The sequence below is a fragment of the Castor canadensis genome, chromosome 6, assembly GCF_047511655.1.
Source record: "Castor canadensis chromosome 6, mCasCan1.hap1v2, whole genome shotgun sequence".
Lineage (NCBI taxonomy): Eukaryota > Metazoa > Chordata > Mammalia > Rodentia > Castoridae > Castor > Castor canadensis.
In genome coordinates this window covers 2,704,111-2,731,328 of record NC_133391.1, presented here as the reverse complement: position 1 = coordinate 2,731,328, position 27,218 = coordinate 2,704,111, and the positions used below count along the sequence as shown (strand labels likewise).

Sequence of the window (27,218 nt, the reverse complement as noted above, 5' to 3'; positions counted from 1 at the left end):
CACTTTCAAGATGGCCTCCTCCCACAGCTGCAAGTTGGATGGGTGTTCTGTCCTTGCCCACTGGACCTCCCTACGGCCACATGGTGGCCGTGTCCCCAAAGTCAGTGGCCCAAGAGAACAAGACAGACGCTGATCTGGCCTCAGATTCACACACCGTGGTCTCTGCAGGAGCCCCTCGTTTCCTGAGGCTGCCATGCTCACTGCTGGTGGAACAAGCAGTGACAAGCAGGGACAAGGTGTGACTGATGAGAGGCAGGGCTCAGGGCACCATCATGGATGCTGGCGCCACCTGGTCATGTGCGTTGAAGACCGCGGCTCGCTGTTCAGAACAAAGTCATGATAAGAACAGCCGATGTTTATGGAGCACTTCTTGGGTTTTTGGTGGCACTGGGGATTGAACTCAGGGCCTCTTGCTTGAGCCACACAGCCAGTCCTTTTGCGTTTTAGTTTGTTTTCAGATAGGGTCTCATCTGTCATAGGCTTTCGCTAGCCTCAATGGCGATCGTCCTACCTCAGCCTCCCGAGTGGCTGGGATTACAGGTGTGCATCACTGCACCCGGCTGTGTGTATATTCTTGGGGGGCAGTACTTGGATTTGAACTTAGGGCCTCATGCTTGTTGCTAGGCAGGGGTTCTACCCCTTGAGCCATGCCACCAGCCTCTGTGGCATGAAGCTACAAGATTTGTTCTCTTGTGGAAAACGCAGAGCATAAAAAACCAAACTGGTTACGGTGGGGACCTCAGCACTCACCTCCCTGGGGACCCCGAGGCCCCTCCGTGAATCCCCCTAGAACACAGGGAGCCTGGCTGATCCCTCACAGGCGGGGACACTGAGGCTGGGGGGGTTGTGGCTGTGTCTGTCCTTGCCTGGCCATCCACCCTCACCTGGGGGAAGTCACCATTGTCCCCCAGGTGTGGCCCCTGCCTGCCTACCGCACGGGGCCGGTGACTGCCACTTTCTCTGTCCCCAGGATGGTGGAGCACTGTCTGCACATGATTGACAGGATGGTCATCTACTTCTTCATTGCAGCCTCCTATGCGCCCTGGTGAGTGCCCGCCCCTCTGGGGTGGGAGCCGCCCGTCCCTCTTCCTCTGGCACTTACAGTCACGTTTCCATTAGGCCGGGTGACTTGGCGCTGAGGGACATAGGCACAAAGCCTTCCTCCACCCTATTCTCTTTGCAGAAACTCTTACTAGAGTTATTTTCTACATAAGAGCAAATATGTAGCCAGGTGTGGTGGCTCACACCTGTAATCCCAGCCACTCGGAAGGTGGAGGTAGGAGGATTCAAAGTTTGAGCCCAGGCAAAAGCGGGAGACCCTATGTGAAAAAGCGCTGCGGGTGTGGCTCAAGCTAGCAAGCAAGCAAGAACTGAAGGTGCCCCCAGTTCTGGACAGGTATTTTATATTTGAAGTGTAGATTTAGCTGAGCATGGTGGTGCACCCCTGTAATCTCGACCTCAGGAGGCCCAGGCAAGGGGGTTGTGGTTTTGAGGCCAGACCAGGCTTGATAGTGAGACTCGACCTCTAAACACACACGAAATAGCTGGATGTAACCCGAGCACTTGGAGGCTGAGACAGGAGAACTGCAGGTTTGAGGCCAGCCTGGGCTCCATGGTGAGACCCCGTTTCAAAACACAAACGGCCAAGTGCCGGTGTTCATGCCTGTAATTCTGGTTTTTTTTTTTTTAGGTGGGACTGGGGTTTGAACTCAGGGCTTTGTACTTGCAAACCAGGCGCTCTATCACTTGAGCCATTCCTCCATTCTATTTTATGCTGGTTATTTTGGGAATGGGGTCTTGTTAGCCATTTGTCCAGGCATTTGAACCTTGATCCTCCCAATCTCAGCCTCCCAAGTAGCTGGGATTACAAGTGTGAGCCACAGCACCTGGCTGTCCTTATATTTTTCAAATTTCTGTGCGTATGTCACAAGATGGTGTATTCCTTTTTAATTTTACTTTGTTTTTTATGTGTATTAATTGTACAAAGAAGTTTCACTGGGATATTTCCATACATGTGTGTAATGTATTTTGATCAAATTCCCCCTCTATTACTTTCTTAAGAAAAATCAAGTTTTGCTTTTTTTTTTTGTGGTACTGGGGATTGAACCCAGAGCCTCGTGCATGCTAGGCGAGCACTCACCCGCTGAGCCACACCCCCATTCTCGTATTAAGAATTACTAATGGGCCAGTTCCATGGCTCACGCCTGTCACCCCAGCTCCCCAGGAGGCTGAGATCGGGAGCGTCACAGTTCGAGGCCAGCCCAGGCAAAAAGTTTACGAGACCCCATCCCAAGAAATGGCCAGGAGTGGTAGTATGCCTGTTACCTTAGCTACAGGGGAGGCACAAATAGCTTGTGCCAGCTTGGCCTGGGCGTAAAAGCAAGACCCTATCTCAAAAATAACCAACATAAAAGGGGCTGGCAGAGTGGCTCAAGTGGTAGAGCGCCTGCCTAGCAAGTGTGAGGTCCTGAGTTCAAATCCCAGTGCCACCAAAAAAAAATTCCCAACAGATTATAATGGCGAGGAACTGACAAGTGAGAATTAAAGACAGTTTTAAAGAACCCAGTCGTGACGGCAGATCTAAATGACAACGGCCGATCCCAGGGCTGGGATACCACCTCATCTGACAGGCAGAGAAGTTGACAAAGATTGTGCTGGTGCCACTCGCCACTTCTCAGGGTGCCCGGGGAGGCCATCTGCTGGATGGGGACAGGGATGGAGGCAGCAATGGGGGAGGGACACCCCCTTGTAGAGACCCAGACACTTCTGTGCCGTGCCGTCAGGACAGCTCGAGGCTGGGCAGTCAGCTCGCTGGACAGAGGGTGGCCTGAAGACCCCAAGGATGCTCTTGGGGCTGCACAGGGAGGCGATACCTTGGCTGAGGGTCCCTGGCTGGGCAGCGGGAGAAAAACCTGTGAGGTCAAATGCCAGAAAGAGCTGAGCCCTGCAGGGACCTGGCACTGGGAGAAATGACCAGGGTGAGCTGTGCAGGAAAAAAAAAAAAAAAGAAAAAGAAAGAAAAGAAAAAAGAACGAAAAATTACTCTGTCTGGAAGAAGGCTGGCTGGCTGACCAGGAACCAGGGGGCAGAACCTGTCCTGCAGCAGCGTCTCGCTGGTGCCCTCTCCTGCCAGCACCTGGCATTGCACCTGCTCACGTATCAGAGCAGCCAAAAAAAGGTAAAATCCCACCTGCAAGGCAATAGATGGACTGATAATGTTTATTTCTACTGTCACTCGTCTAAGAGGTTCCTCCTGTCGGACGTGGTTTTTTTTTTTTTTTTTGCTGATTTCCTTCTCTGAATCCAAAGACCTTGCAAGAAGCACCACAACCACACAAGTGGAACCACCAGCCTCACACCGAGTCGAGACCCGAGAGCACTGAAAGAAATCGGGTGAAATTTCAAGTGCCAAGTGTAGCAGCACTCACCTGAACTCAGGGTTCAGAGGCAAGAGGACCACAAGTTCAAGGCCAGGCTGGGCTACACAGTGAGACCCCATCTTAAAAAAAATTACCATCAGGCTATGTGATAAGGTGTTTATTGTACATAAATGAATTTTGTGCTTAGACTTGGGTACTGTTCCTAAGATGTATTTGTAGAGGTCTCAAAATTTGAAAAACAAATCCAAAATATGAAACACTTCTGGTCTCAAGTGTTTCTGGAAGGGACCTTGTCTTTCTTTCTGTTTTTTTTTTTTTGATGGTACCAGGTTTTGAACTCAGGGCTTCACGCTTGCTAGGCAGCTGCTCTACCACTTGGGCCACTCCACCAGACCCTTTTTTGAAGGGTGTTTTCAAGATAGGGTCTCTAGAACTATTTGCACAGGGCTGACTTTGAACCGCGATCCTCCTGATCTCTGCCTCCTGAGTAGCTGGGATTACAGGTGTGAGCCACCACACCGAGCTCAATGTGTCCGTTTGCCTGTCCACGCGGTCTTCCTGTGAGAGTCCATGTTCCACCTGTCCAGCCGCCGGGGACAGGGATTCTCTGGGGTCAGCTTCCCGTGCCAGCGAACCCACCTCGGGCTGTGCCCTTGGCCTTCTCCCTCCCAGGCTGAACCTTCGGGAGCTGGGTCCCTGGGCGTCGCACATGCGGTGGGTGGTCTGGACCATGGCGTCGGTTGGCACCGTCTACGTGTTCTTCTTCCACGAGCGGTAAGCCTGGGCTGGGGAGCGGTCTCAGGAGGATGGGGGCCCCTCGATCCCACCCGGGAAGGTGACATCCCAGGATGACCCCAGAAACACGCGGGCACAGCTCTGCTTGCGTCCCAGAGCCCAGGGGGCCGTCTGAAGACTTTTCCCTGGACGGTCACAGATGGGGGTGGGGATCTGAGGAGGGCCTCACTCCCTGCGTGCCTTTCCCGGGAGTCACAGGGATGGGGCTGAGTAACTAGGGAAGGATGGGGGCTGGTGGAGAAAAAAAAAAAAAAGAATAGCAGACTGACTCTCCGAGCGCACAGGGCCTCTTGGTCATTCAGACAAACAGGCTGATGTCATCCAGCAACTCGGCTCGATCGAGGGTGGCTTCTCGGACCCTGTGGCGACAGACGCTGGGATGGAATAACGTGTGGGCTGACACCTTCCCAGTGCCCACTGTTTTCCTTCCCTGTCCCAGCTCCAGAATGTCACTTTACGGGAGGGAAGCAGTCTGAGAGAGGGAAAGAGACCTGCGGGTGGCTGTCACCTGTTGGTGTATCCCGGTGAGAGAGAGAGAGAGAGAGAGAGGCCCTTTTTCTGCCCATTCTGGGCAGGGGTCCCCGTCTTCCCAGTGTGATTCCGGGGACACTTGTCCTGAGCCCCCTGTGACATGTCCTCCCGCCAGGTACAAACTCGTGGAGCTGCTGTGCTACGTGGTCATGGGGTTTTTTCCCGCCTTGGTCATCCTCTCCATGGTAAGTTGCGCCCGTCCAGCGTGGGGTCCCCTGTGGGCCCGCGAGGACTGAGTGTGTCCGACCTGGCTTGTCGTGTCGAGCCCTCTCCTTTGTAACCTGGGGAAACTGAGGCTCGGGGCCGGCGTGGCTTGCCTAGAGGGGCAGGGGGCCTGCGGAGGTCAGTCACATTCTCCATCACGGTCTGGAGGACTGGTGTGTACACTGCTGTGTGTGCGACCAAACACCGCAGCCCGTCTACACCGCCCGGCAGGATCTCCGTGTAGACGCGTTGAGTGGACTCAGGAGACTCTGTCGCGTGGACGATGGAGTCACCGCTCCCCTGACGTCGGTCAGTCCCATGCACGCGTGCGTGCAGAGGAAGGGCAGGCAGGTTGCACACGGTCACGGTCACGTATAGAACTTTCCAGAAGGGTACCGTCCATGGCGGCCACCGCTGCGCTTGCTCTGGTCAGGCTCGTTTCTCCAGCGTGGTAAGAGCGCTGGGTGCTTTTTTTTTTTTTCCCTTAAACTTTTTGGGTTTTTGTCAAAAAAAAACCCAGAGCTGAATTAGCTCTGTGTTGGGGTGATACGTACACAACCTCTGCCACGAAAACCGTCTTCCCTGCGCAGCTCAGGGCACTGGTGCGCTCAGATTGTCCTGCAGCCGTCACTCTCATTCACCCACAAGGTAGTTCCCATCTTTTTTTGGTGGTACTGGGATTTGAACTCAGAGCCCTGCACTTGGTAGGTAGGTGCTCTACTCCTTGAGCCACTCACCAGCCCTTTTTGCCGTAGGTATTTTTTTTTTCAGGTAGGGCCTTGTGTTTTTTGCCCATCCTAGCCTGAACTGTGATCCTCCTACTTAAACTTTCCATACAGCTGGGGTGACAGGCACTCACCACCACACCCAGCTTACTGGTTGAGATGGGGTCTTGCTAACTTTTCGCCTGGGCTGCCCTTGAACCATGGTCTTTTTGATCTCCACCTCCAAGTAGACAGGGTGAGCTGCCATGCCCAGCCCAACAGTTTCCATCCTTGCCGGGAAAGAAACTCCCGATCCGGTAAATAGCAACTCCCCTGTCCCCCACTCCATCCGCTGGTAACCCCCATTCTACTTTCCGTCTCTATGGACTTGACCGCTCTGGGTCCCTCATCGGAGCAGAACCATACAGTAATTGTCCTTGCTAGCATCACGTCCTCCGGGTTCATCCACATCGTAGCGTGTGTCAGACGGCTTCCTTTTTAACAGCTGAATAGTATTCCCTCGTGTGCAGCGTTCACTAACGCCCACCGTGGTCACAGGTTGCCTCTCCCTTCGGTTATCGTGAACGACTCTGCTGTGAACACGGGTGTGCAAAAGCTGCCTTCAGATCTTTGGGTGTAGACTCAGAGGTGCTACTTTTCGGGATGTACAAAAAGCTATAAAAGTATACTTTGAGACTTTTTGATACAAATATGTCACACGATTCAGCCAGTTTTGGGAGACCCCATGGCGTCACAGCACTGAGACTCCCCACGGGGACTCTGGGCTGGCTCGTCACTTGTGTCTCTTAGCTTTGGGTGGTGTGGATACGTGACTGCTCCCCTGACCTCTCCTCCACCCTGTCCTTGTCTGCAGCCCAACACCGAGGGCATCTGGGAGCTGATGACCGGAGGGGTCTTCTACTGCTTGGGCATGGTGTTTTTCAAGAGTGACGGGAGGATCCCCTTCGCCCACGCCATCTGGCATCTCTTTGTGGCGTTCGGTGCCGTGACCCACTACTATGCCATCTGGAGGTACCTGTACCTGCCCAGCACCCTGCAGACCAAGGTGTCCAAGTGACGCGGTCCACACTCCATGGGCCCTTTGGGCTTTTGGAGCAGAGCATCACGAGAAGCAGTCTGCAAACTGTAGCCTTGACACGGCGTCACGACCTGCGTGCCCTTCCCGTGATGCGTCTGCGGTTCCTTCCGGTGGCAGCCAGACCACCCCTCAAGTCCCCTGGGGGACAGAAAGCATTTAGTCGTGTCCCAGAGGCGACATTAATCCTGTAATGTTTCTACGTTAGACAAGTGTGTCCTAACATGATGACTATTATTGTCTCCAGCAAAGGGCAAACTGGGAACGACAGGCCGAGAGGTCCTGGCTGGGGGACTGTCCCCTGCTCAGGGAAAGAAGGCCGGGGAACTTTCCTGGCCAGGGCAGACATCACCATGAACGATTTCCTGCTCGTGACGGAACCTCTGGGCCTCTGGGGCCTGGTGTTTTCTGAAATGACCGGAGCGGTTAACGTCACCACGTGGAGGAGCGTGGTGTCTCCTGACACAGATGCCTGTGCTCCCTCATGCCCTGCACTTTGAGGAAGGTCCTGGAGTGGGCAGGCTGGAGGCAAGTACAGAGAAACTGAGGCACACACCCTCAGCAGCCCCTGACGTCCTGTTCCACCATCCCTGGCTCTCGGCACAGTGGAGGTGCGGGAAGCCGGGGTGAGGACTCAACTACGGCTGCTTTGCATCCTAAAAAAAAATCCAGAGACATAGCCGGGTGCAGTGGCTCACGCCTGTAATCTCAGCCTACTCAGGAGACAGAGATCAGGAGGATGGTGGTTCAAAGCCTGGGCCATAGTTCATGAGACCCCATCTCGAAAAACACACCCACACCCACACACACAAAAGGGCTGGTGGAGTGGCTCAACGGTAGAGAACCTGCCTGGCATAGCAAGGGTGAGGACCTGAGTTCGAATCCTAGTGCCGCAAAAAATAAAATCCAGAGACATAAGAAGAGCCATCTGTTCGTCAAAGGGTCATCCAGATTCCTGAGTTTGCACCCTATTTAGGGCTCATGACGACACCATCGGGACTGTCACCTGGTGCCAAGCAGCACTCTTAGAAGCCACTCAGATGGGCCCAGGAGCAAGGCCTCAACCTCATCTGAATCTGGCAGTGTCCTGTCCAGGTCCCTCAGTCTCTGACTGCCAGGGTCCTGTCCTCACCCGGCCCAGGGCTGGACCATCCTTCTGCACAATGTCACCTGGCCATTTGCTGGAACAGGAGTGACAGGTCAAGTTCCAGGATCTGAATCAGAATCTCTGTCCTAAGTCCCAAAGGACCTCATCTAACCAGAACAGGGGTGGGAGGAGGGGGGACAAGACAGGGCGCCTGATTCTTTGTTCTAGCACATTCCAGGGTGTGTCAGAGCCTGGGTCCCTGGAAATCCGTGTGTCCGGGCCAGTATTCCATCATGGCGACATCACACACTCCTCAGACGGAGCAGGGGACTCGGGCTGTGTTTGTCCCCCTCCCGTGTGCGTGTGTGTGAGCGTGCGTGTGTCCACACAGGACTCCGACTTCCGCTGTTTGGGTGAGTGAGCCCCGTGGATCTCACCAGGCTGGGGTCAGAGAAGGAGGTCAGAGGGCCAGGGAAGCAGTGGAGGAGGGTGACAGCGGCGAGCTCACGCCTGACCTGGGCAGGGACGCTGGACCCGAGGGCTGGGGTGTGGTTGGTGCCCTCACGGTGTGGCAGGGCCCAGACCCAAGCAACTCCTGGCTTCAGAGTGCTGTTTAGGAGCCTGGCAGAGCCCCAAGAATGGTGCTGGACACCAAAGACACTGCCTTGGGACTTCTTAGTGACCCTTGCTAAGGTGCTGAGGTCCTGAGTCTGACAGCTGTACTCCCTGTGACCCTTGCTGTGTATTTCCCCCCAAGAAAGCCACCCTGCAGCCCTCCAAGTTGAGGTTCCATTTCCTCTACTGGGAACTCTGTTCGCCCTCCCCACACCATCTACCCAACTCCTACTCATCCTGTAAAGCCCAAATCCTGCCTTCATCTATTTAAGGGCTTCCCGGCTCTCCTTGTGCTCACCTGACCACAGCCTGGAGCCCTGTCTGTCATTCAGACACTTGTGCCTGCTCCGGGAGTGAAGGACTGCGTATCTTGCTATACTTGGGTTCAAATGTGGCGTTGTCCCTTTGCGAGAGCTGGAGCCAGTCCCCTGACTACTGGGAGCCCTAGTGTCCCCAGCTGTAAGATGGGTGGAGCAAGGGCAGCACCGGGCCAGGCTGCATGGAGCCACAGCAGAAGTAATGAATGCACGACACCCAGCCTGCTGTCCTCATTAGTTCTGCTGGCTGTCCACTCAGAAAGAAAGACCTGGTCAGGAAAGTGGTGCTTTTTCAGGGGTGTCAGCCAAAGGAATGAGTCACTAACGGTGGAATTTCCCACTATGGCTGTGATACTGATGACACCAGAAGGTGTCCCGAGGGTCCTTGGCCCACATTTCCTCCTTTAGCGCCAGTTCAAGACACGCTTCCCATAAACCCTTCCTCCTCCTCAGTGTCCTTTGGGAAGCGGGTCTCCCAGGACCCTTTACCCCATCCCAGACCCTGCGTCTCTGCTCAGCGCGTCACAAGTAGTTCAGGGAGGGAAAAGGAGTTTTTAGGCCCGCTCCCTCCGGTGGGAAAGTCCCCCGTGTCCGTGGGCACCGCCAGGGCGTGGCGGGCAGGAAGGGAGTGACGACAGCTTCACACTACCAGCCATGCACGTCCCGCAGTGCCCGGCTGGGAGGGCCACAGCGCAGCATGGCTGTGACCGTCCCTAAGAGCTGGCATGATTTGCATCAGACGCAGACCAGAGCTGCCTCCCTTCCAGCTGATGGGAAGTTGGAGGTCTGCTGTGAGCAGGGCCGATCCTTTCTGGGAAGGATCCCAGAAAGCCCTTGGAGTGCCAGGCTAGGACTCACAGGGGACCTGGACCCCAAGAACTGCGGCCACCTTGGCCTTGGATGGGGCCTCGCACTGGATGGAAGCTCGCTGGGACCATCCCTGAGTTTTCAGCTCACCCAGCCTCCATTTCCCACCTCCATTTGCAAATCCCACAAGCCTGTGCCTCCAGCTGTGCCTGACCCCTGCAACCGGGCCGAGGAAGTGGGGGCTCTGGCCACTCGTGCTGCCCACCCTGGCTTCATAGGGCAGGTGCTGAGAGGACAGTTGAGCCCCCAGGGCTGGGTGATGGACACTTGTCATTTTCCCATGGACTGTGTAACTGGACGACCATAAGCAGACTCTGTAACTGGCACCCGTGGGATCCAGAAAGAACCCGTGAAAATCCCAGCAACGTGGGGTGTGCCGTGGGTGTGTGTCTCCCCAAGAGAAAGTCCCAAATGAGAAACTCGAGACGTCCTCCAGACATGTCCTCCAAACTGGTAGCCATTCACTGCAGATAGCTAGGTAGACTTAAATCTATGTCCCCAGCCCCCCGGCCACGTTAACCCATGTGTGGCTAATGGCTACCATTTTGGAGAACAAGGACGACTACCAACCATTTCCATCATGGTGGAAAGTTCCATAGGACAGAGCTGCTGGGCTCAGTGGCTGTCAAACATTTTAAACTTGGGACCCCACTTTGTCCTCTCAAAAATTATAGGGCGCCAAAGAGCTTCGGTTGAGGTTGGCAGTACCTGTTAACATTCATGAAAAAAACAGAATATTAAAAATATCTACTAATTCCTTTTAAAGATTAACCCAGGATGTTGTAACATAACCAATGCATTTTTAATATTAGAAATAGCATATTTTTTCCAAGCAAAATAAATGCAGGGTGGAAAGTGCCTTTGCTGCACATTTTTGCAAGTCTCTAGAATGTTTGGTTCCACAGAACGTAGTTGGATTCCCGTCTGCTTTTGCATTCAGTCTGTTGTGAGGTGGAAAGAACGAGAGGGGAAAGAAAAAAGAATTGTAGTCTGGTTGTGAAAATAGTTAGGTTTTGTGAAGCTTTCAAAAGGATTTTGTGGCAGCCAAGTGTGGATGTGCACGCCTGTAATCCCACCTACTCAGGAGGCAGAGGTGGGTGAATCATGGTCTGAGGCTGACCCCGGCAAAAGCAAGAGACCCTACTTAAACACTAAAGGCAAAAGGGTTGGCGGGGTGGCTCAAGAGGCAGAGCAAGTTCAATCCACCTGTCCAAAATAAAAGGGTGCTGGGATTCCCAGGGGTGTCTACACTGGACACTTTGAGGATCGTCTCCCTAGGGTTTTCTCCTTACTTTGCAGTGGGGAAATCTCCTTCGGTGTTCATTTTTATAGGCCATAGTTGGGTCATTTTAGCCACACCTGGAGGCTGAGGACAGCAAGGTGGGGTGTGCACTGGACAGAGACCCTCTGGGAGGACACTGAAGACCGAAAGCTCAGCTCTTAGCAGGTGCTCAGTACCAGTTTGACCCTGGCCACCTCCTCTCCGTCTCCTGGGGTCAGGAAGGCGTGCCCAGGGAGCCTCGTGTTGTGTTTTCCTTTACTGTTCCTGTTTGGAAAGAGGCCAGTTGACAATCCAGGTCTGCATGGACGTGCCATGGTCCTTACCCAGTGGCCTTGAATATCAGAAGACATGCTGGTGACTTACGGGATGATCTAGGGTTCGTCTTCCTGATGAAGTTTGGGGTGAGATTTGCCCCTGCCCCTGGGAGGGTGTGCAGTATGGAAACCTGGCGCCCATGGGTGCTGCAGGAGCTGGTGTTGCGGGAGAAGTCAGGAAGACAACTCTGGCGTGAGGCGTGAGGGATGGGCAGGGGAGGGGAGCCGAGCTCTGCAGGTGATCTGCTTGGTGGCAGAAGAGGTGTGGCTTGTTGTGTCATAGGGACGCTGCTGGAGACAGAGGCAGCAGACCCTCACGTGACAGGGGTCACATCCCGCCCACTCCTTCTCTGCTTACGGGAGGGGAGGTCACCCTGGGGATGTCGTGTTCTTCACGCGCCAATGGCGCCCTGGACACGGGCCTTAACTCCCCAGCGACTTTGCAAGTGTTCAGACACTGGCCACATGGGACTGGCCCTGTGTGAGTGTCCACACCGTGGTGATTGTCAAATTTGCTATGCATCTATCTACCATCTGTCTATTATTTGTCTATCTATCAATCTATCATCTATCTATCGATCATCTATTTGTCTGTCCGTCCATCATCTATCTGTCATCTGTCTCTTTCTATCTAGCTGGCTATCATTCACCTATTTATCTGTCTACTTACCTACTTATGTATTGATCCATATTTTTGGACAACTGGTCTACCAGCAGACACTGCCCACAGCCTGGGCAATGTGCTCTGCGTCCTGTCCCCTGTGTGGCAGGTCACATGTGTTCCACATGTGACTCAGATTCATGTTATTTTTGCCTCCAAAGCTGGCAAGGCAAAATTTCTGTTTCCATATCATATGGGGACACCGAGGCTGCCCAGAGAGGCTAAGTGACATGTCACAGGCCATCCAGGAGACATAGGGCAGGCCCGGGCTCTGGGTGGAGGGCGTTGGGTGTCTCATCTTTTCTCTTTCTATGATGCTGGGCTGTTTTGTACCCCAAGATGGTGGAGTCCATCTCTCCCAAGTCTCCCGGTGACTCCATCGCCCGTCAGCTGTGGCTGAACGGCAACGGCTCTGAGGGGACCACACTCATTGCTCTCTGCTGCCACGTGGCCAGGTCACCTCCGAGAGCAGGTGAAGGCCAATGTTCCCTCAGTGGACAAGGTCACTTTGATCTCAGATCCTCCCACAGATCTGGCATCCAGGAGCTCTGAGGCCTGGGTGCCCTGTATTAGTGGACTTCGACGCGGGATGGGGGAACGCCACAAATCTATACCCTAACACAGTTCATCTCCTTGCAGGAAGCTGTCCCTGCCAGCACCCACAGGATGAAAGGGTTCTAAATATTTTAATAAGGCAATGGTTTTTTTAAAAATCAAGCCAGGCATGGTGCCACACATCTGTAATCCCAGCCCTGAGGAGGCAGAGGCAGGAGGATTGGGAGCTCCAGGCCAGCCTGGGCTACAAAGCAAGTCCCATCTCAAAAAATAAAACCAAATCAGTATGGGTGAGTACATGGAGAAGTGACTGCTTTTATCCACCTGGCATATGTGACAGGATCCAGGGTCTTCCACACACCCAGTCTCCCTACACACATCCTTCCATTTGTCTTGTCCTGACAACTCTGTCTTTGCAAAGGTGATTTCAATGTGGCCGCCACCCTTGGCGCAGTGTGTGTGTGTGTGTCACACCCTCGTCAGGACCTGTGGCCCTCATAGCAAGAGTCTCTGGGAGGTTATGAGCCCCCCCATCGTCTGGGACAGGCTCCAGGTGGCATGGGTCAGCACCCCCTCCAGTGACACTCAGGCATGCCGGCGCTGCCCAGGCCTTTCTAACCGAGGCCTGGTCTAGGCCCCATCCTAGAGTCTTGTTTGCATGTCCATCCCAAATAGCCTCTCCCAGGTTCGAGTTAGACCATTCCAGCTGCTAGCACAAAAGTACCGTAGGCTGGGTGGCTTAAATGACAGAAATCACGTTCCCACGGTTCTGGGGGCTGCAAGTTCAAGATGGAGCTGCCACAGCCTCAGTGTGGGGAGGGCTGCACCTGCCCCACAGCTGGCGCCATATTCTTTACATGGCTGAAGCCAGAATAGCTCTTTCTCTCTCTCTCTCTCTGTCTCCCTCCCCTCCTTCCCCTCCCTCCCTCTCCTCTCTTCCCCTTTCCCTCTCTCTCCCCGTTTCCCCCTCTCTCCTCCCTGTCTCTCTCTCCTTCCCTCCCTCCCCTTTCTTCCCCTCTCTCCCTCTCTCTATCTCCCCCTCTCTCTTCTCTCTCTTTCTCCATCTCTCTCTCTTCTTAGACAAGTTCTCACTATGTAGCCCAGGCTGGCCTGGAACTCATGATCCTTATGTTCAGCCTACTGACTGCTGGAACTACAGGCGTGCACCACACACCCAGCTCCTATAGGGTCTCTTTTACAGGACCTTCATCCCTTTCGTGGGGGCTCAGCCCCCATGGCCTCATCCCCTTCCAAAGAACCCATCTCGTGCTGTGACCTTAGAGTTAGTCTTGCAGCATGGAATTTTGGGGAACATGGACAGACCCTCAGCCACATCACCGTCCAGTTCTACCCCCTGTGCCCTGCCTGTCCTGCTCTCCACTGTCCTGTCTTTTTTTCCCAAGTTGCTGGATGCAACTTGCTAATTTGGTTTTACGACCCACAGTGGGCATGAATCCTAAATTCTGGAAGCCTGCCCTTTCTGGGACTTGCCGAGAAAGTCACAATTGTGGGTAACAGGTGTTTGGTGCCTCTTTAATGTGCCTGCCGGGGACCCATGGTGCCATCCCTTGGGAGTCTGGGGACAGGTGTGGAGAAAGAAATTCAGAGCTTCCAAGTTGTGATAATCCAGAACCCTGACCCCACTGAGAGGAATCCACAACCAAGGTTTAAGGTCTGTTGTTCTGACAATGGCACTGGGAGGGCTTAGAGACCTTGGGTGGACATGTGACTCAGTGTGCGCTGTGTCAGTTCAGATGGTGGATGGGAAGGCAGGAAGGAGGCAGAATCCATTCAAGAAAGGAACAGAAGGTCTGGGCTTGGTGGCTCACACCTGCAATCCCAGCTGCTCAGGAGGCAGAGATCAGGACACTTGAGTCTCAAGGCCAGCATGGACAAAAACTTCACAAGACCCCATCTCAACTGATAGCTGAGTGTGGTGGTACATGCCTGTCATCCCAGCTGTGGGGGAAGCATAAATAGGACAATCGTGATCCAGGCCAGTCTGGGCATAAATGTGAGAACCTATCCTCAAAATAAATAAAGCAAAAAGAGCTGGAGGCATGGTCAAGAGGTAGAGCGCCTGCCTGGCAAGTGCAAGGCCCTGAGTTCAAACCCCAGTACTGCTGGAAGAAAGAAAGAGAAAGATAGGAGCTGACCCAGCTTTGGAAGGGCTACCCTGCCTCCATTGCAAATCCAAGGCTCTGACTCCTGCTGGACCAGCTGCCGGTCATCCCTGTGCACATCCGGGTTCCTCTAGAGACTTTGCACTTCTGGGCCGGGGCCAGGTGGCTTCTTAAGGCCTTTCTTGGGGGTCGGGGGAAGCAGAGCTCTGAGTGTTTCCCTTCTCTCTAGACCTCCAAAGTCTACAATGTTTAAGGATGGCATTTGCAGCATGAATTTTTAAACAGTGTCCTGTCAGTATTCGTGAAATTGCTCTTTTTTATATTAACTTAGTATTTGCTAAACATTTTGAAGAATAATCTCTTGGTGAATATTATTGTTTCCAGTGTCATAGAAAAAACTTAAATAAAGAAAAATTTGAGAGGACTTACTCTGGCTGAGTTGTCTTTTAAAAAAAAAATTAAAAAATAACATTTGCTGGCCGGGTGTGGTGGTGCATGCTTGCAATCCCAGCTACTCAGGAGGCAGAGGGAGGAGGATCACAGTCGGAGGCTGGCCTGGGAAAAGTGAGCTCAAGATCTTATCTGAAAAATAAGCTAAAAGCTAAAGGGTGGGGCAGGTGGCTCAAATGGTGGAGTACCTATTTAGCGAGTACAAGGCCCTGAGTTCAAATCCCACTCCTGCAAAAACAAGCAAACAAACACAACTCACTTGCCTACTCTGTATAAAAGCAGTCATTGTAGAAAACTTCAGATATTCAGGAAAGTATGCAGTGAGTTTAAGATCCTGTGCTAGCTACCTAGTGCTTTTGACAAATTATTTTATGGGTTTTTTGGTGGGACTGGGATTTGAACTCAGGGTTTTGCACTTACAAAGCAGGTGGTCTACCACTTGAGCCACACCTCCAGTCCATTTTGCTCAGGTTATTTTGGAGATGGGGTCTCGAGAACTATTTACCTGGGCTGGCCTCAAACTGCAATCCTGATCTCAGCCTCCCAAGTAGCTGGGATTACAGGTATTAAAGCCATCTTTGTTTCAATCAAACACATCCACGTCCCTGGCTCCATATTTTCTACTTAAATATCTCACTTGAGCTGTCGCTCATACCGCCGTGTATCTGTTTCCTGGGGGAGACTGTAACAAAGGGCCACAGTCCCCGCAGCTTGAACAAAGAACGGTCCTCGGTCTTCCTGTGGCTGCTGAGGTTTTTGCTTTTCCTTGCTGGTTGAAGCAAGCACCCAATCTCTGCCTCCATCCTCCCTCCCTGGCCTCTGCGATGTCCTTGTCATTTGGCCAGTGAAATGTTGGTGGAAGTGACACCAACACATACCTTCATTAAACCCACAAGGTTTGGCCTTGCCTTTTGTACTTTTGCATCTGTCAGGAGAATACCATGGCCCATCCCAGAACGGGGACACACCTGAACTCAAAGCCAGCTGGTTCAAATCCAACTCGCCAGAGGTACCGGTGACCGCCTGCAGACTCATGAGCAAACCCAAGAAGGCTTCTTGGTATGTGTGTGAGTATTTGTTACACAGCATCCTGCAGCATTCACTGACTGTTACACAGTTGCAAATCACTTACTGTAGCCATCTTTTTGCTGTTCACCAGAGTCTGAGTTTCTTAAAGGCACCTTACTTATCATTGGTAAGCCTGGCACTTCCCATGTCACCAGTGCCAGGAGATGCTAGATTATTGTCCCCCTCCCCCAGGAGTCCATTCTCTTTGACCTTAACCAGCTGTTTGTCCTTTGCACTTCATCCAAATTTCACCCAGATTAAGTCCCACCACTCTATCTCCCTCTGGTGGCCAAAGGGAGAAATGCAACACTCCTTGTTTGGTCCAGCGGTTTTCGAAAAGAATTCAAACCCACAGTTCAGAAATGTGCTTGATCACCTGCCCAGGTGCCAGGGGCTGGGATACAAAGGGGAATGAAACTCCGCACTTGCCCTCAAGAATGTTTCAGTCTAGGGAAGACAGGGGAGGCTGGCCTTGAACTCAAACTCAACTGGTTCTCCTGCCTCTGCCTCCTGAGTGGCAGGATTACAGGCATGCACCATCATACTCAGCTAAGAAATATTTATTAAGCACCTCTGATGTGCCAAGTGTAACAGTAAACATTAGGCCTCTTCATGAAGGAAAACAACTTCTACTGTGTGTTAAATGCACAAATGAATACACTTAAGTATTGCAAGAGGTCTACGAATTAAATAAAATTGGTAACAGCATAGAGCAAGCCTGGAGGGTGATGATCAAGTTATCATGCCTGTAATCCCAGCCGCTCGGGAGGCTGAGATCGAGAGGATCATGGTTCCAAGCCAGCCTGGGCAGACAGTTTTCAAGACCTCATCTCAACCAATAGTTGGGCGTGGCGGTGTAAGCCTGCTATCCCGCTATGGTGGGAAGGTTAAAATAGAAGGCTCGTGGTCTGGACTGAATTCACAGGCTGAATTTTAACTAACTCTCAGAACCTCAGAACATGTCTGGGTTGGGAGGTGTGGCCTTTAAACTGGTGATTAGTGAAAATGGGGTTGTGTGGGTTCCTGAATCCAGTCTGACTGGGGTCCTTAGAACTGGAGACTGGACATGCAGAAAACCACCAGGGAGACACAGCACATGGGGGAAAGGGCCCTGTGGATGTCACAGTGAGAAGATGGCCGTCTGCAGCTAAGGGGAGAGGCCGCAGAGGAAAACAGCCCACTGATGTCCGACTCTGGCCTCCAAAAGTTTAAACCACTTGTCTGTGGCATTTTGTTATAGCAGCTTAAGTTGGGAAAGAATTTTCAGCAGAGACCCTGAGCTGTGACGTGATATTTTATCAACAGTAACTTTTTTTTTTTGTGGTACTGAGGCTTGAACTCAGGGCCTACATGTTGAGCCACTCCACTAGTCCTATTTTGTGAAGGGTTTTTTTGAGATAGGGTTTCATAAACTATTTGTCAGGGCTGGCTTCGAACTGAGATCCCCCTGATCTCTGCCTCCTGAATAGCTGGGATTACAGGCGTGAGCCACTGGTGCCTGGCTTCAATAGTGACATTTTTAGAAGGGCCAGCAAGTTTTTTTCTTAGATCATTTGTTTTGAGGTGAGTCAGCTGCCATGTTGGGAGGAGTGTGAAGTCTCAGTCTCACTGTAGCCTGAAAACAGTCATAGACAACATGCAGGCAGGTGGAACAAATGCATTCCAATAAAACTTTATTGACAAAAGTACACAGCAGCTCCGATCTGGCTTCCAGGCTGCAGTTTTCCAACCTCTGTCAAAGAGGGCTACGGGGGTGTAGGAGGCAGAACTGGGTCATGGGGAAGGACACGTGGGAAAAGCACCCCGATTCTCCTTCCAGCTTTGACAATTGCCTCCTCAGGTTCATGGAAATATCCAAGCACTGTCACCTGACTACAGCCGCCCAGCCTGGGGCATGAGGAGGTTCCTGAAAGGTCCGTATGAACTATTTCATCGCACGGACAAGCCACGTCTGTCTCTTCCACTGAAGCACAGGACGCGTCTTACAAGACTTGACGTGAGCATCCAGCAGGATGCAGTAGGGAAAGCCCCCAGCATAGGGCCTGCTGTATAAAATACTATATTCCAATAGCCATAATAATGAAAAGGTGCTCTCCCAAGGTTGGATTTCTGCATTTTGAGATGCAAGGCCAGGTGAACGTCCGTCCCACGTTTAGGTCACCATCAGAGCACGGTACAAAAGAACCTGTCTAGGAAAAGCATTTAACCCTAGCCGCAGGGGGCATTTGAGTCAGAGCCCCCCAGAGCTGACCTGGCCCCCATTGGGCATTATTTTAAGCCAGGGAGCCGTCATCTGCTCCGTCTTTTAAAACTCTGGCCGGTGATGGGGGAAAGGAAACTGGCCACCCTTGTTCCTTTCCAACATCTCAGATGCTCAGAAATTGAGGGGCTCAATTTCTGGTTTCCACCCAGCCTCGCCCACTCACCGAGCTACAGGAAGGTGTGAGCTAGCACTGACCCCGCCCCTCCATCGAGGACCCGCCCACAAGTCTAGGCCCCGCCCCCGAGCTTCCTCCCTCACCCATTGGATAGCCGGCAGGAGGCGCCAGCGCACAGCCTATCTTCGCTTGCTGGCTAGCCTCGCCCCTCTTCGCGAGGCTCCGCCCCCTGGGGGGGGCGTGTTTCCTGTCTGTCTATTGGATGCCGAGATGCTGCTCGCAGCCCACTTCTTCTCGCCCAGCGCCTTCCTAAGTCCCCCACCGTATGCCCCGCCCATTTACGCCACGCCCTCTCATAGGCCCCTCCCCACCCGAGGCCCCGCCCCCGTCCGTTGCGCGGCCGGCAGGAGGCGCCGCGGCACGAGCGGGTAGCGGGCGCCGGCTCCCGCTAACGGCGGGCGTGGGAGCCGCGCGGGGACGCGGTGGCGGCGGGCCGTGCTGAAGGTGAGTGCGGGGCGCGTGAGAGAAGGAGGTCAGCGAAGGCGAGGGTCTGGTCCGGGCGGTGCTACTCCGAGGCTGTGTGGACCCCGGGGTGTGGAGCCCGAGGAGTGGGGGGGTGGGTCGCGCGCTCCGGGCCGCACGGGGCACGGGAGTGCGGGTATGCCGGGGGCGGGGAGGGGAGGCTTGTTCGGTTGCCATGGAAACCGGCGGCGGCGGGCGGGGGGGGGGCAGCTGGCTCATGTGTCCTGGTTCGCGGGCTTCCAAGGGATGATCCCAGTGCTGGGGATCCCCTACCTGCCTTCGCACCCCCCACCCACCCCAGCCCTCAGTTTCCCTGGATGGTGGTGCATGGTGTGGGGCACCACAGTCTCCCGCCGGGATCCCGCGTGACACTCCCCCCACGCCCACCCCGCAGCGCGCGCCCCCCCCCCCGTGTGCCCGCGACAAGGCATTGTTCCCCAGCTATTTCTGTACCACTTCTGTAAGGAGACAGATGCTAAGCTGGAGCTCCCAGGCTGAGAGGGACCTGGCTTAGGTCCCCTGGGGACGGGGGCGGTGGGACCTGGCTGGCTGCAGACCTGCCTGGCCAGCCTCTGTCGCCTGTCAAGTGTTTGGTTAATCTGAATTGCCAAAAAGAATTTGATTACTGGGGTGTCTCTGTTAGCCCCAGCCACCTCTTGTGCATTCCAGAGAGGAGCCAGTCTTTCATCCCGCTGGGACAAGTCTGTCCCTTCTCAAGAGACTAGCCATGGAAAATGAGACCTGATGAAATTATGTGCATATTTAAAGATAGGATTTGTGGGGAGGGGGACAAGGTGCAGCGTGCAGAGTTTACTGTTCGCTTTTCCTCCTGGTGGAATGATAATGGATTCCAGATTGTCCAGTTGGAACAGCGAGATGTCCCTCCACCCGTGTCAGCCAGTGCTGACCTCGCTGACAAGCGACTTGGCTTGTTTTCCATCAGAAACGGGACTCTTCCTGGAGAACAGGAGACAAATGTTTGCAGAGAACAGCTCCAGTCAGTGCACCCTGCATACACCCTGGGCTGTCTGGTCCCTGAGCTGTCCCCAAGTGTTTGTGTGACAGAGGTGAAAATTGAGTAGAAAAGGAAAAGGCAGGTCACACTTCCAGAAAAACAGATCTGGTTACCCAGGGCCTGCTGTGCTCTGTAGGATTTCCCTGCACTCCTGTTGGCTTGTAAGAAACAAATCTGTCCTATTTGGACAAACAGACTGTACTCTGAATTCTGTGATTAGGAGAGGAGGTGGCACTTAGGCAAATGGCCACTGTCAGTGGCACCCTTGGCAGTCACCACCGAGGGAAAATGACCATAGTGAGAGGAAAGCCTTCTGAAAACCCCAAAATAGATAAGACTTGGGTTAACAGGGACTTAGAGTCAGGATTTGTTGGAAAAGAATGAGTCACATTCTCCCTGCTTACGTCGTCTCCCTTCTTTTTATGATTTTCCTAACTCTGCCGTAGAATCTGGCACAGGAGGCTGCTGGAGAAGAGGGAGGGGCGCCCCTGAGGTTCAAGCAGCAGGCCCCTTGCTTGAGAGGCCCTGGGAGGGGACCGTGCCATTGTGTGTTTAATTCTTTGTTTCTTTTTCATTAACGCAGAATTGTAGAAGTGTCTGAACCACAAGTGCAGTCACTGTAGGTGCAAGATACTGGTTCATTTCTCCCGTGTTTGGGCCTTTTAAACCCTCGTGCCTCTACTGTGACTTTTCTCCTGCCTAGGGACAGCCTCCGCTGCCTTTGGCATTGTGTTTAAATTTACATTTGGATACTGTCACCAGAGGCCAAGGCTGCTGGTGACCGAGACTGTGTTGTTTGCCATCCACTTTGTGCCATGAGAACAAGTGCTGGCCTTGAGACTTCTGAGCAGGGGGTGTCTTGAGAGCCACCTGTGGGAAGTTTCTAGGGCAGAATTGTGGCACCTCGGACAGTCACTAAGGACTGATTTGAGAAGGCCATTTGCAAGGGGTTCACTCTCTGATTCAAGCTTTCTTTTCCAACTCAATGCCTCACACTTGCTAGGCAAGCGTGCTACCACCTGAACCCTTTTGTCGTATTTTGTTTTTGAGATAGGGTCTCACTAACTGCCCTGACTGGCCTTGAACTCACGATCCTCCTGTCTCTGCCTCCTGAGCAGCTGGCATTACAGGTGTGCACTACCACACCCAGCTCCAAGCACTCTTTCATGATTTGAAACTGCTGACACGGATGCAAATGCAAAGGCACGTGTTGGTGACAAGTATTTTCTGCAAATGATTTGTAAATTATGTGACAGACGCAGAGACTTGCGGCATGTTCCTTAGGGGAGGAGAAACCAAGCCTTTGCTTAGGACCCCTCCTTGGCTTGACTTTTTGAGGCCCCAGAGAACCTCGTGGGCTTCTGAGCAGTGTTGGAGTCTCTGAGACACCCGGCTCCAAACACAAAGTCAAGTATTCAGAAAGCCGGTCCCTTGTGGAAGCTTTGCTGTAGTAGGAACAGGTGACGTGTCACCCACCCCTTGGGGCCGGTGCCCAGGCTTCCAGGCTTCCCTGTGCAGGTATCAGAAGAGTTTGAAGGGCTCACGTTCCTCCCAGAATGCCTAGTGGCCGGTAGGCACCTGACTGTGAACAAATGCCATGGTGGCCTGGTTCTTGGCTTCATTCACAGCAGCCCTGATGGCAATGCAGGACTTCAGGGGACAGGACTGCATGTTAGGGTAGCTGGAAGGACACTGATTTGCTCAGGGGTGCAGAAAGTCACATTCTGCTTTTAGCAGCCACTTTCCCTTCCAGAAGCCTCTTGTAGCCTGCCGAGGCTGGGGACTTCAGCAGCCCTCTGACCGCCAGAGCTCAGTGGCAGGTGCCTGTGCTGCTTTTATTGGGTCCTGGGCCACTCTTCCTGGATGGAGCCTTCTAGAAAATGCTCCTCTCTGACTGTCTTGTCTGTGGTGAGAACATGAGCACAGAGGTGGGGTGTGGTCACCAGATGTAAGGACTGCTTTTCAGAGTTCCTGTATCTTGAGGAGAAGCGTGGTCCTTTCTCGCTGCTCTGCTGTCCTGCTGGGATTGTGATGGAGACCGATAATGCCGCCTCTAAGCCCGGTGGGGCACCAAGGCATTAGGATTAAGGCTTCCCAGGGTCATTTCCTGCCGTCCCAGGGGACTGCAGCTCTCCAGCCTGGGAGGGCCATGCGGGCTGGACGGTGGGCGGAGTGCATGCATTCCTAGCGTGCTTTGCAGGCTCTGGGGGAGCCCTTTGTGTCCTGCGTGGCCGTGTGGACACTCTAAGCTGCGTGCCAGGGAAGCAGCTCCTTCCCATGGGGACCTGTCTTCAGCCTGGCTGTGGGGAGCAGTTTCCTTGGGCTCATGCTTCTGATGTCTGCTTGCTGGTTATCCTGTCACCGTGGCTGCAGGCTCCCCTTGTGTCTGTGACAAGTTCCCATGCCATGACCATGGCATAGGAGAAATCGAGTCTAGAGAGGCGGGGCCTTGCCCCCGAGTTGTTAATCGCTGTTATCTGCTGTGATGTGGCTAGACGGTGGCCTTGGCCGAGGACAGGGAGCCACCCTTGCTGAGGTGCACTGAGAGGCTGGCAGTTGCCGTGCCTTCTGCCCTGCGTCCAGTACTTCCCAGAAATCGGAGTGTCTTAACCTTCAGTGACCTCATCCTGCTTCCTGGGACTGGCTTTCCCCGAAGGGCACTTGTGTCCATCAGACCTGTTTGTCCCTTGGGGCCCTGTAGACTGAGGCTCTCTGCGGGGTCTGGCCCGGTGGCGGAGACACCAGTGGCTGTTTCAGCACCTCAGTGCACTGGTGTGTCGCTTGCTTTTGATGCTTGTGACACTCGTGCTAACCTGTCCTTTGTCCTCCCAGGCCACGGTCTTTCTGAAGCCTTTGGCTGAAGCCTGTGGTCCTCATCCATGAAGACTCACCCACCATGTTTTATGGGACTCACTTCATCATGTCGCCTCCCACCAAGAGCAGGTTGAAGCGCCAGAGCCAGCTGCTGTCCAGCATGCTATCCAGGACACTGAGCTACAAGTACCGGGACCTGGATGCCACCTTCTGCAGCCTGGGCACCAGTGATGACCCTGCAGAGCTGTCCACCCAACTCTCGGCCCCCGGGGTCCTGAAGGTGTTTGGGGACAGTGTCTGCACAGGCACCCACTACAAGAGTGTGCTGGCCACCGGCACCTCCAGCGCCCGCGAGCTGGTGAAGGAGGCCCTAGAGCGCTATGCGCTGGACCCCAAGTGTGCCGGCCAGTACGTGCTGTGCGACGTGGTTGGCCAGGCCGGTGACTCTGGGCAGAGGTGGCAGGCCCAGTGCTTCCGGGTATTTGGGGACAATGAGAAGCCCCTCCTGATCCAGGAGTTATGGAAACCCCGAGAAGGCTTGTCCCGGAGATTCGAGCTGAGGAAGAGGTCAGACGTGGAGGAGCTGGCAGCTAAGGACATGGACACCACCACGGCAGGTGAGGGGCAGACGGGGTGACAGAGGACATGTGAGGCGGTGTGTTCTGGAGGAGGCCAGCGGAGCTGCCGTGGCCCTTTCAGTCTTCCTTTGAAAGCCCAGGTCTTCCCCTTACCATCAGGCCAGGTGTTGTGTCTGACATCTGGGTGGCTCCTGATGTTCTCTTGTAATATTTTAGGTCAAATCATCCTTCTGTCCAATCAGGTCATTGCCCAGCCTTTTAGACCCAGGGAACTGTGGGTTCAAGATCATAGCTGTGTCACAGAGTCCTGTGACACATCTCACAGATGTGGTGTGAAATGACAATGAAGGAAGCCTTCCCAAACCCATGTGGCTGCACGTTGCGAACGGTGGGAGTTCGGTGTGGGGCGGCTGGTTAGCTTCCTGTCTGTAGAGTGCCAGGAGCGGTGGCTTTGCTCACCCTCGGCCTCGGGCCCACTGTGTTGTGTCTGTTGATGGTCATCTGGTGGAAAGTTGGCTCTTAGCCAGGCATGGTCCTGCATGCCTGTAATAACCGCCATGGGGAGGCAGAGACGGGATGACTGCAACAAGGAGGTCAGCCCCAGCAAAGGAGTGAGACCCTGTCTCACAAACACAATTTAAAAAGCGGGGAGGGGCTGGTGGTATAGCTCAAGTGGTAGAGAGCTTGCTTGGCATGTGTGAGGCCGTGGGTTTAAACCCTGTACTGAAAAATAAAGGTGGTTTTAGTAAGCACGTGCCATAAAAATTAGTTTTTAAGTACAAAAAGATTCTTAAATACATTTCAGACCCTATGACTTTTTCTTACTTTCCTGTTAAAAACAGTTGTTTTGCATGAGACCGTGGATGTAGCTTCCATTGCAGAGTGCTCGTGGCTTACCAAGACCTGGCACTGAACCTTGTGCTACTTCAGGTGGGAGGGGGCCACCGCACATCACCGCATCTTGTGTGTGTCCTCCGAGGTGTGGTGACCACTCAGCTCCTCCCCGCTTGCTGTTGGATGTCAGTGTGTGCGACAGGGGTCATGGTGAAGGTGGCTAGCTTCATGGGCCGCATCCCTTGGACCTGACCAGGACCCTGTGTGGCATGGCTCCAAGGTGCTGCAGCACTGTGAGGTAGCAGTGAGCTGCTCAGTTACTTTGGGCAAATTATGTCACATCTTAGTCGCAGTCCCTGATCTGGAATTGCAAAGTCTCCACCACAGAGCGGTGAAGGGGTTAGTCACGCACTGTGTGTGTGATGCTGCCATCATTTCACGCACACAGTGCTTTTACTTTTAGTTTGGTTTCAGGTAGGGTCTCGTGCTTCTGCCGGGCTGGCCTCAGACCTTCCTTCTTCCCCGCCTCCCAAGTATCTGGGGTGCAGGTACACCGCCGTGACCAACCCCATGATGGTTCTGGGTGCACACAGGCAGCGTACACCCAGGACGGGGTGGAGTGGGCGGTGGGAGGCATCCTTCTCGTGGCCAGCAGGCTGTTGTCATTGTCACCATTAGAACTGCTCTACTCGCTGCCTTAGCAGACAAGCACTCCGATCGCCTGCACGGGGCCTCCTCTGTCCTCCCAGGCCGCTGCTTACAGGTGTTAGTATTCATCCCGACTCTGATTGTACGGATCCAGAGGACATAGTCCCTGCACGCCTTGTTCTAAAAACCCTTTGCAAGGTCGCGAAGACCCGCAAGGGTTTGGGGGGCTGTGCACAGAGGTGAAGGACCCGGATGGACAGAGCAGCATTCAGTCATTCTCAGAGCTTCCTCCTCTGCTCAGTGGATGGCAGAGTGTAGGCTGGATGGGGCTTTCGTGGGGCTCCTGTTGGTGACCTGTGCTCAGACTGCTCTGATGTCACTGTACTGTGCCACCTCTGCCTGAAGTGGAGGCTTGGGAAGCCTGCTGTGCTCACATGGTGGTCACTAGTTGGTGTAGGACAGTAGGGGTCAAGGTTGTGTCTCAGGATGTAAGACTTTGTCCTGTGTTCTCCTCACTTTTGAGCTGAACTCATGTCCCAAGGGGAGAAATTCCGTGGTTCATGGCCCCTTTCACTTGCTGGCTTTTGACCTTTCCAATGAAGGGTCCATTGAGCTGGCTGGTCAGATTGACCCACTTGTTGGGCTAGAGCAGGTTGTGTTACCTGCCCGGGCACCTTCCTGGCGGCTGTTCTTCTCTGGGTGTGGCCTGGGCACCCCGTGCCCTCCACTGTGCTCTGTAGTGGCAAGGGCTGTAGGGACTGAGATGCCCAGACGTCCCACGTGTGCTTGCGGCCTTCTGTTCAATAACACACACTTGTGGGCCAGGTAGAGGGCCGGGCCCGGGGAAATGTGAGGGTGCTCAATGCCACCCCAATCCCCGGTCCTGCTCGGCAGGACAGCAGGACAGCAGGACAGCGCTTGACTTGGACCCAGGCGCTTGGTCATCTTCTGTTGACTCTACCAATGACGCGTGCACACTGGACACAGCTCCCCACCTGTGGTGCAGAGTCTGCGAAAACCTTGACGCAGAGCCATTCTGGGCTGGGGTGGCCGTGTCACACACTCCTTTATCCCTGTGTGTCTGGGAAGTCGGAATGGGAACGAAGCAGGTGGAGGCTGTCCCTAGCTGTTCCTGTGGCTTGTGCCTCCTGAGAGCTTCATGGCTGAGTGCTAGTGCTCCCCTCCCTCCCATGGGAAACACTGAGGGACAGACCCGTGGCTCCGAAGAGGGACAGGAAGTGAAGGGATTGTTCGTGGAGTGGCTGGATGGCATCGGTGTTGAACAGAAGCATTGAGAAAGACTGCAGCTCAGTCCCTGGTGGGGTGGCTTTTCCCCTGCACTCCTAACCATGTCACTCCCGTTCCCTGCCTTCTGTGCCTGGGGAAAGTGAACTCGGTACCTTGAGCCTCTGAAGAACTGATGGGGCTCCCAGGTGCCTGTTTATCCTCAGAGGGCAAGCCCTCTGGGGGCCCGTGTGTCACTATGTGGTGACATTTGCTGTGGTGAAATGAATACCAGAGGTGGGTGCCAGAGTGTTCAGCAGGATGGAAGGACGGGTGGCATCTCCTTCCGTAGGGCAGGCTGGGAAAGGGCCCTGAGGGGCCAGGCATGTTCTTCCCAAAGGGTAGAAGACTGGGCTGTCCACCCCACCTTGTACGTGTGTGCACGTGTTTGTGTGTGTGCGTGCATGTGTGCACGTGTGTGTGCATGTGTGTGCGTGCGTGTGTGTGTGTGTGTGTGTGTGTGTGTATGAGTGCCGTCCTCCCGAGTCCGGGTTCGGGAATCCTAACCTTCAGTGCGTGTTATTCTAGCTCATGCTCCCGCAATGGCAGGCTCCAGAGGGCTCTCAGAAGCTGGCCATCATGTTGTGCTGTAACTGTCCCAGCTTCCAGGCCCAGCTCTGGGGTTCCCAACATGTCAGGTCTGGCCACTCACCCCAGTGCGACAAAGGCACGAGTAGTGGTGAGGGGCAGAGAAGGGAGTCATTACATGGGTCATGTGGCAAGAGGCGAAGTGAGCTCTCAGCCCATCTGTGGAAAGACGCAAGCTTCTGGTGTAAGAAGAGGGAGAATTGGGGCGGGGGGAGACGTCTGCATGATGCCACACTGTGGCCTGGCTGGTTACTCTCTCAGGTGTGGTTCTGAGAAGGGTTCTGGAGAAACTGTCACCACTGTCAGCACTTGTGGGAGCCATCTAGTCCCCATGAGATGGTTCCTCCTGCTCCAGGAGCAGCTGCCTCCTCCCAGGTCATTGTCCTCATTTGGGGGTGGTTTCTCCTGCCAGGCTGTGGTGAGCCTTTCCTTGGGGGTTGTTTCAGTCCCTTGTCAAAAGCCATTAGTGATCAGTCCCATCCTTTCTGGAACCCCAGGTGACTGCAAC

At 53.9% G+C, this 27,218-nt stretch overlaps 2 protein-coding genes across 3 annotated transcripts in view; both read left to right on the top strand.

Annotated features, from left to right (window-relative positions):
* Nucleotides 1-14,959, top strand: part of Mmd2 (monocyte to macrophage differentiation associated 2) — a 33,726-nt gene extending 18,767 nt beyond the window's left edge. Inside the window, 5 exon segments of the mRNA XM_020177052.2 lie at nt 971-1,045; nt 4,053-4,154; nt 4,822-4,891; nt 6,489-6,621; nt 6,624-14,959. Of these exon segments, the coding sequence (XP_020032641.2) occupies nt 971-1,045; nt 4,053-4,154; nt 4,822-4,891; nt 6,489-6,621; nt 6,624-6,904 (661 nt within the window). The 3' untranslated portion in view covers nt 6,905-14,959.
* Nucleotides 14,960-18,814: 3,855 nt separating this feature from the next.
* The window catches only part of Radil (Rap associating with DIL domain), a 52,316-nt gene continuing 43,912 nt past the window's right edge, over nt 18,815-27,218 (top strand). For both annotated transcript variants that reach the window (XM_074075465.1, XM_020177044.2), the window contains exons 1-2: nt 18,815-18,931; nt 22,797-23,395. In XM_074075465.1, the coding sequence (XP_073931566.1) occupies nt 22,861-23,395 (535 nt within the window). In that variant the 5' untranslated portion in view covers nt 18,815-18,931; nt 22,797-22,860. The remainder of the gene's footprint in view (nt 18,932-22,796; nt 23,396-27,218) is intronic.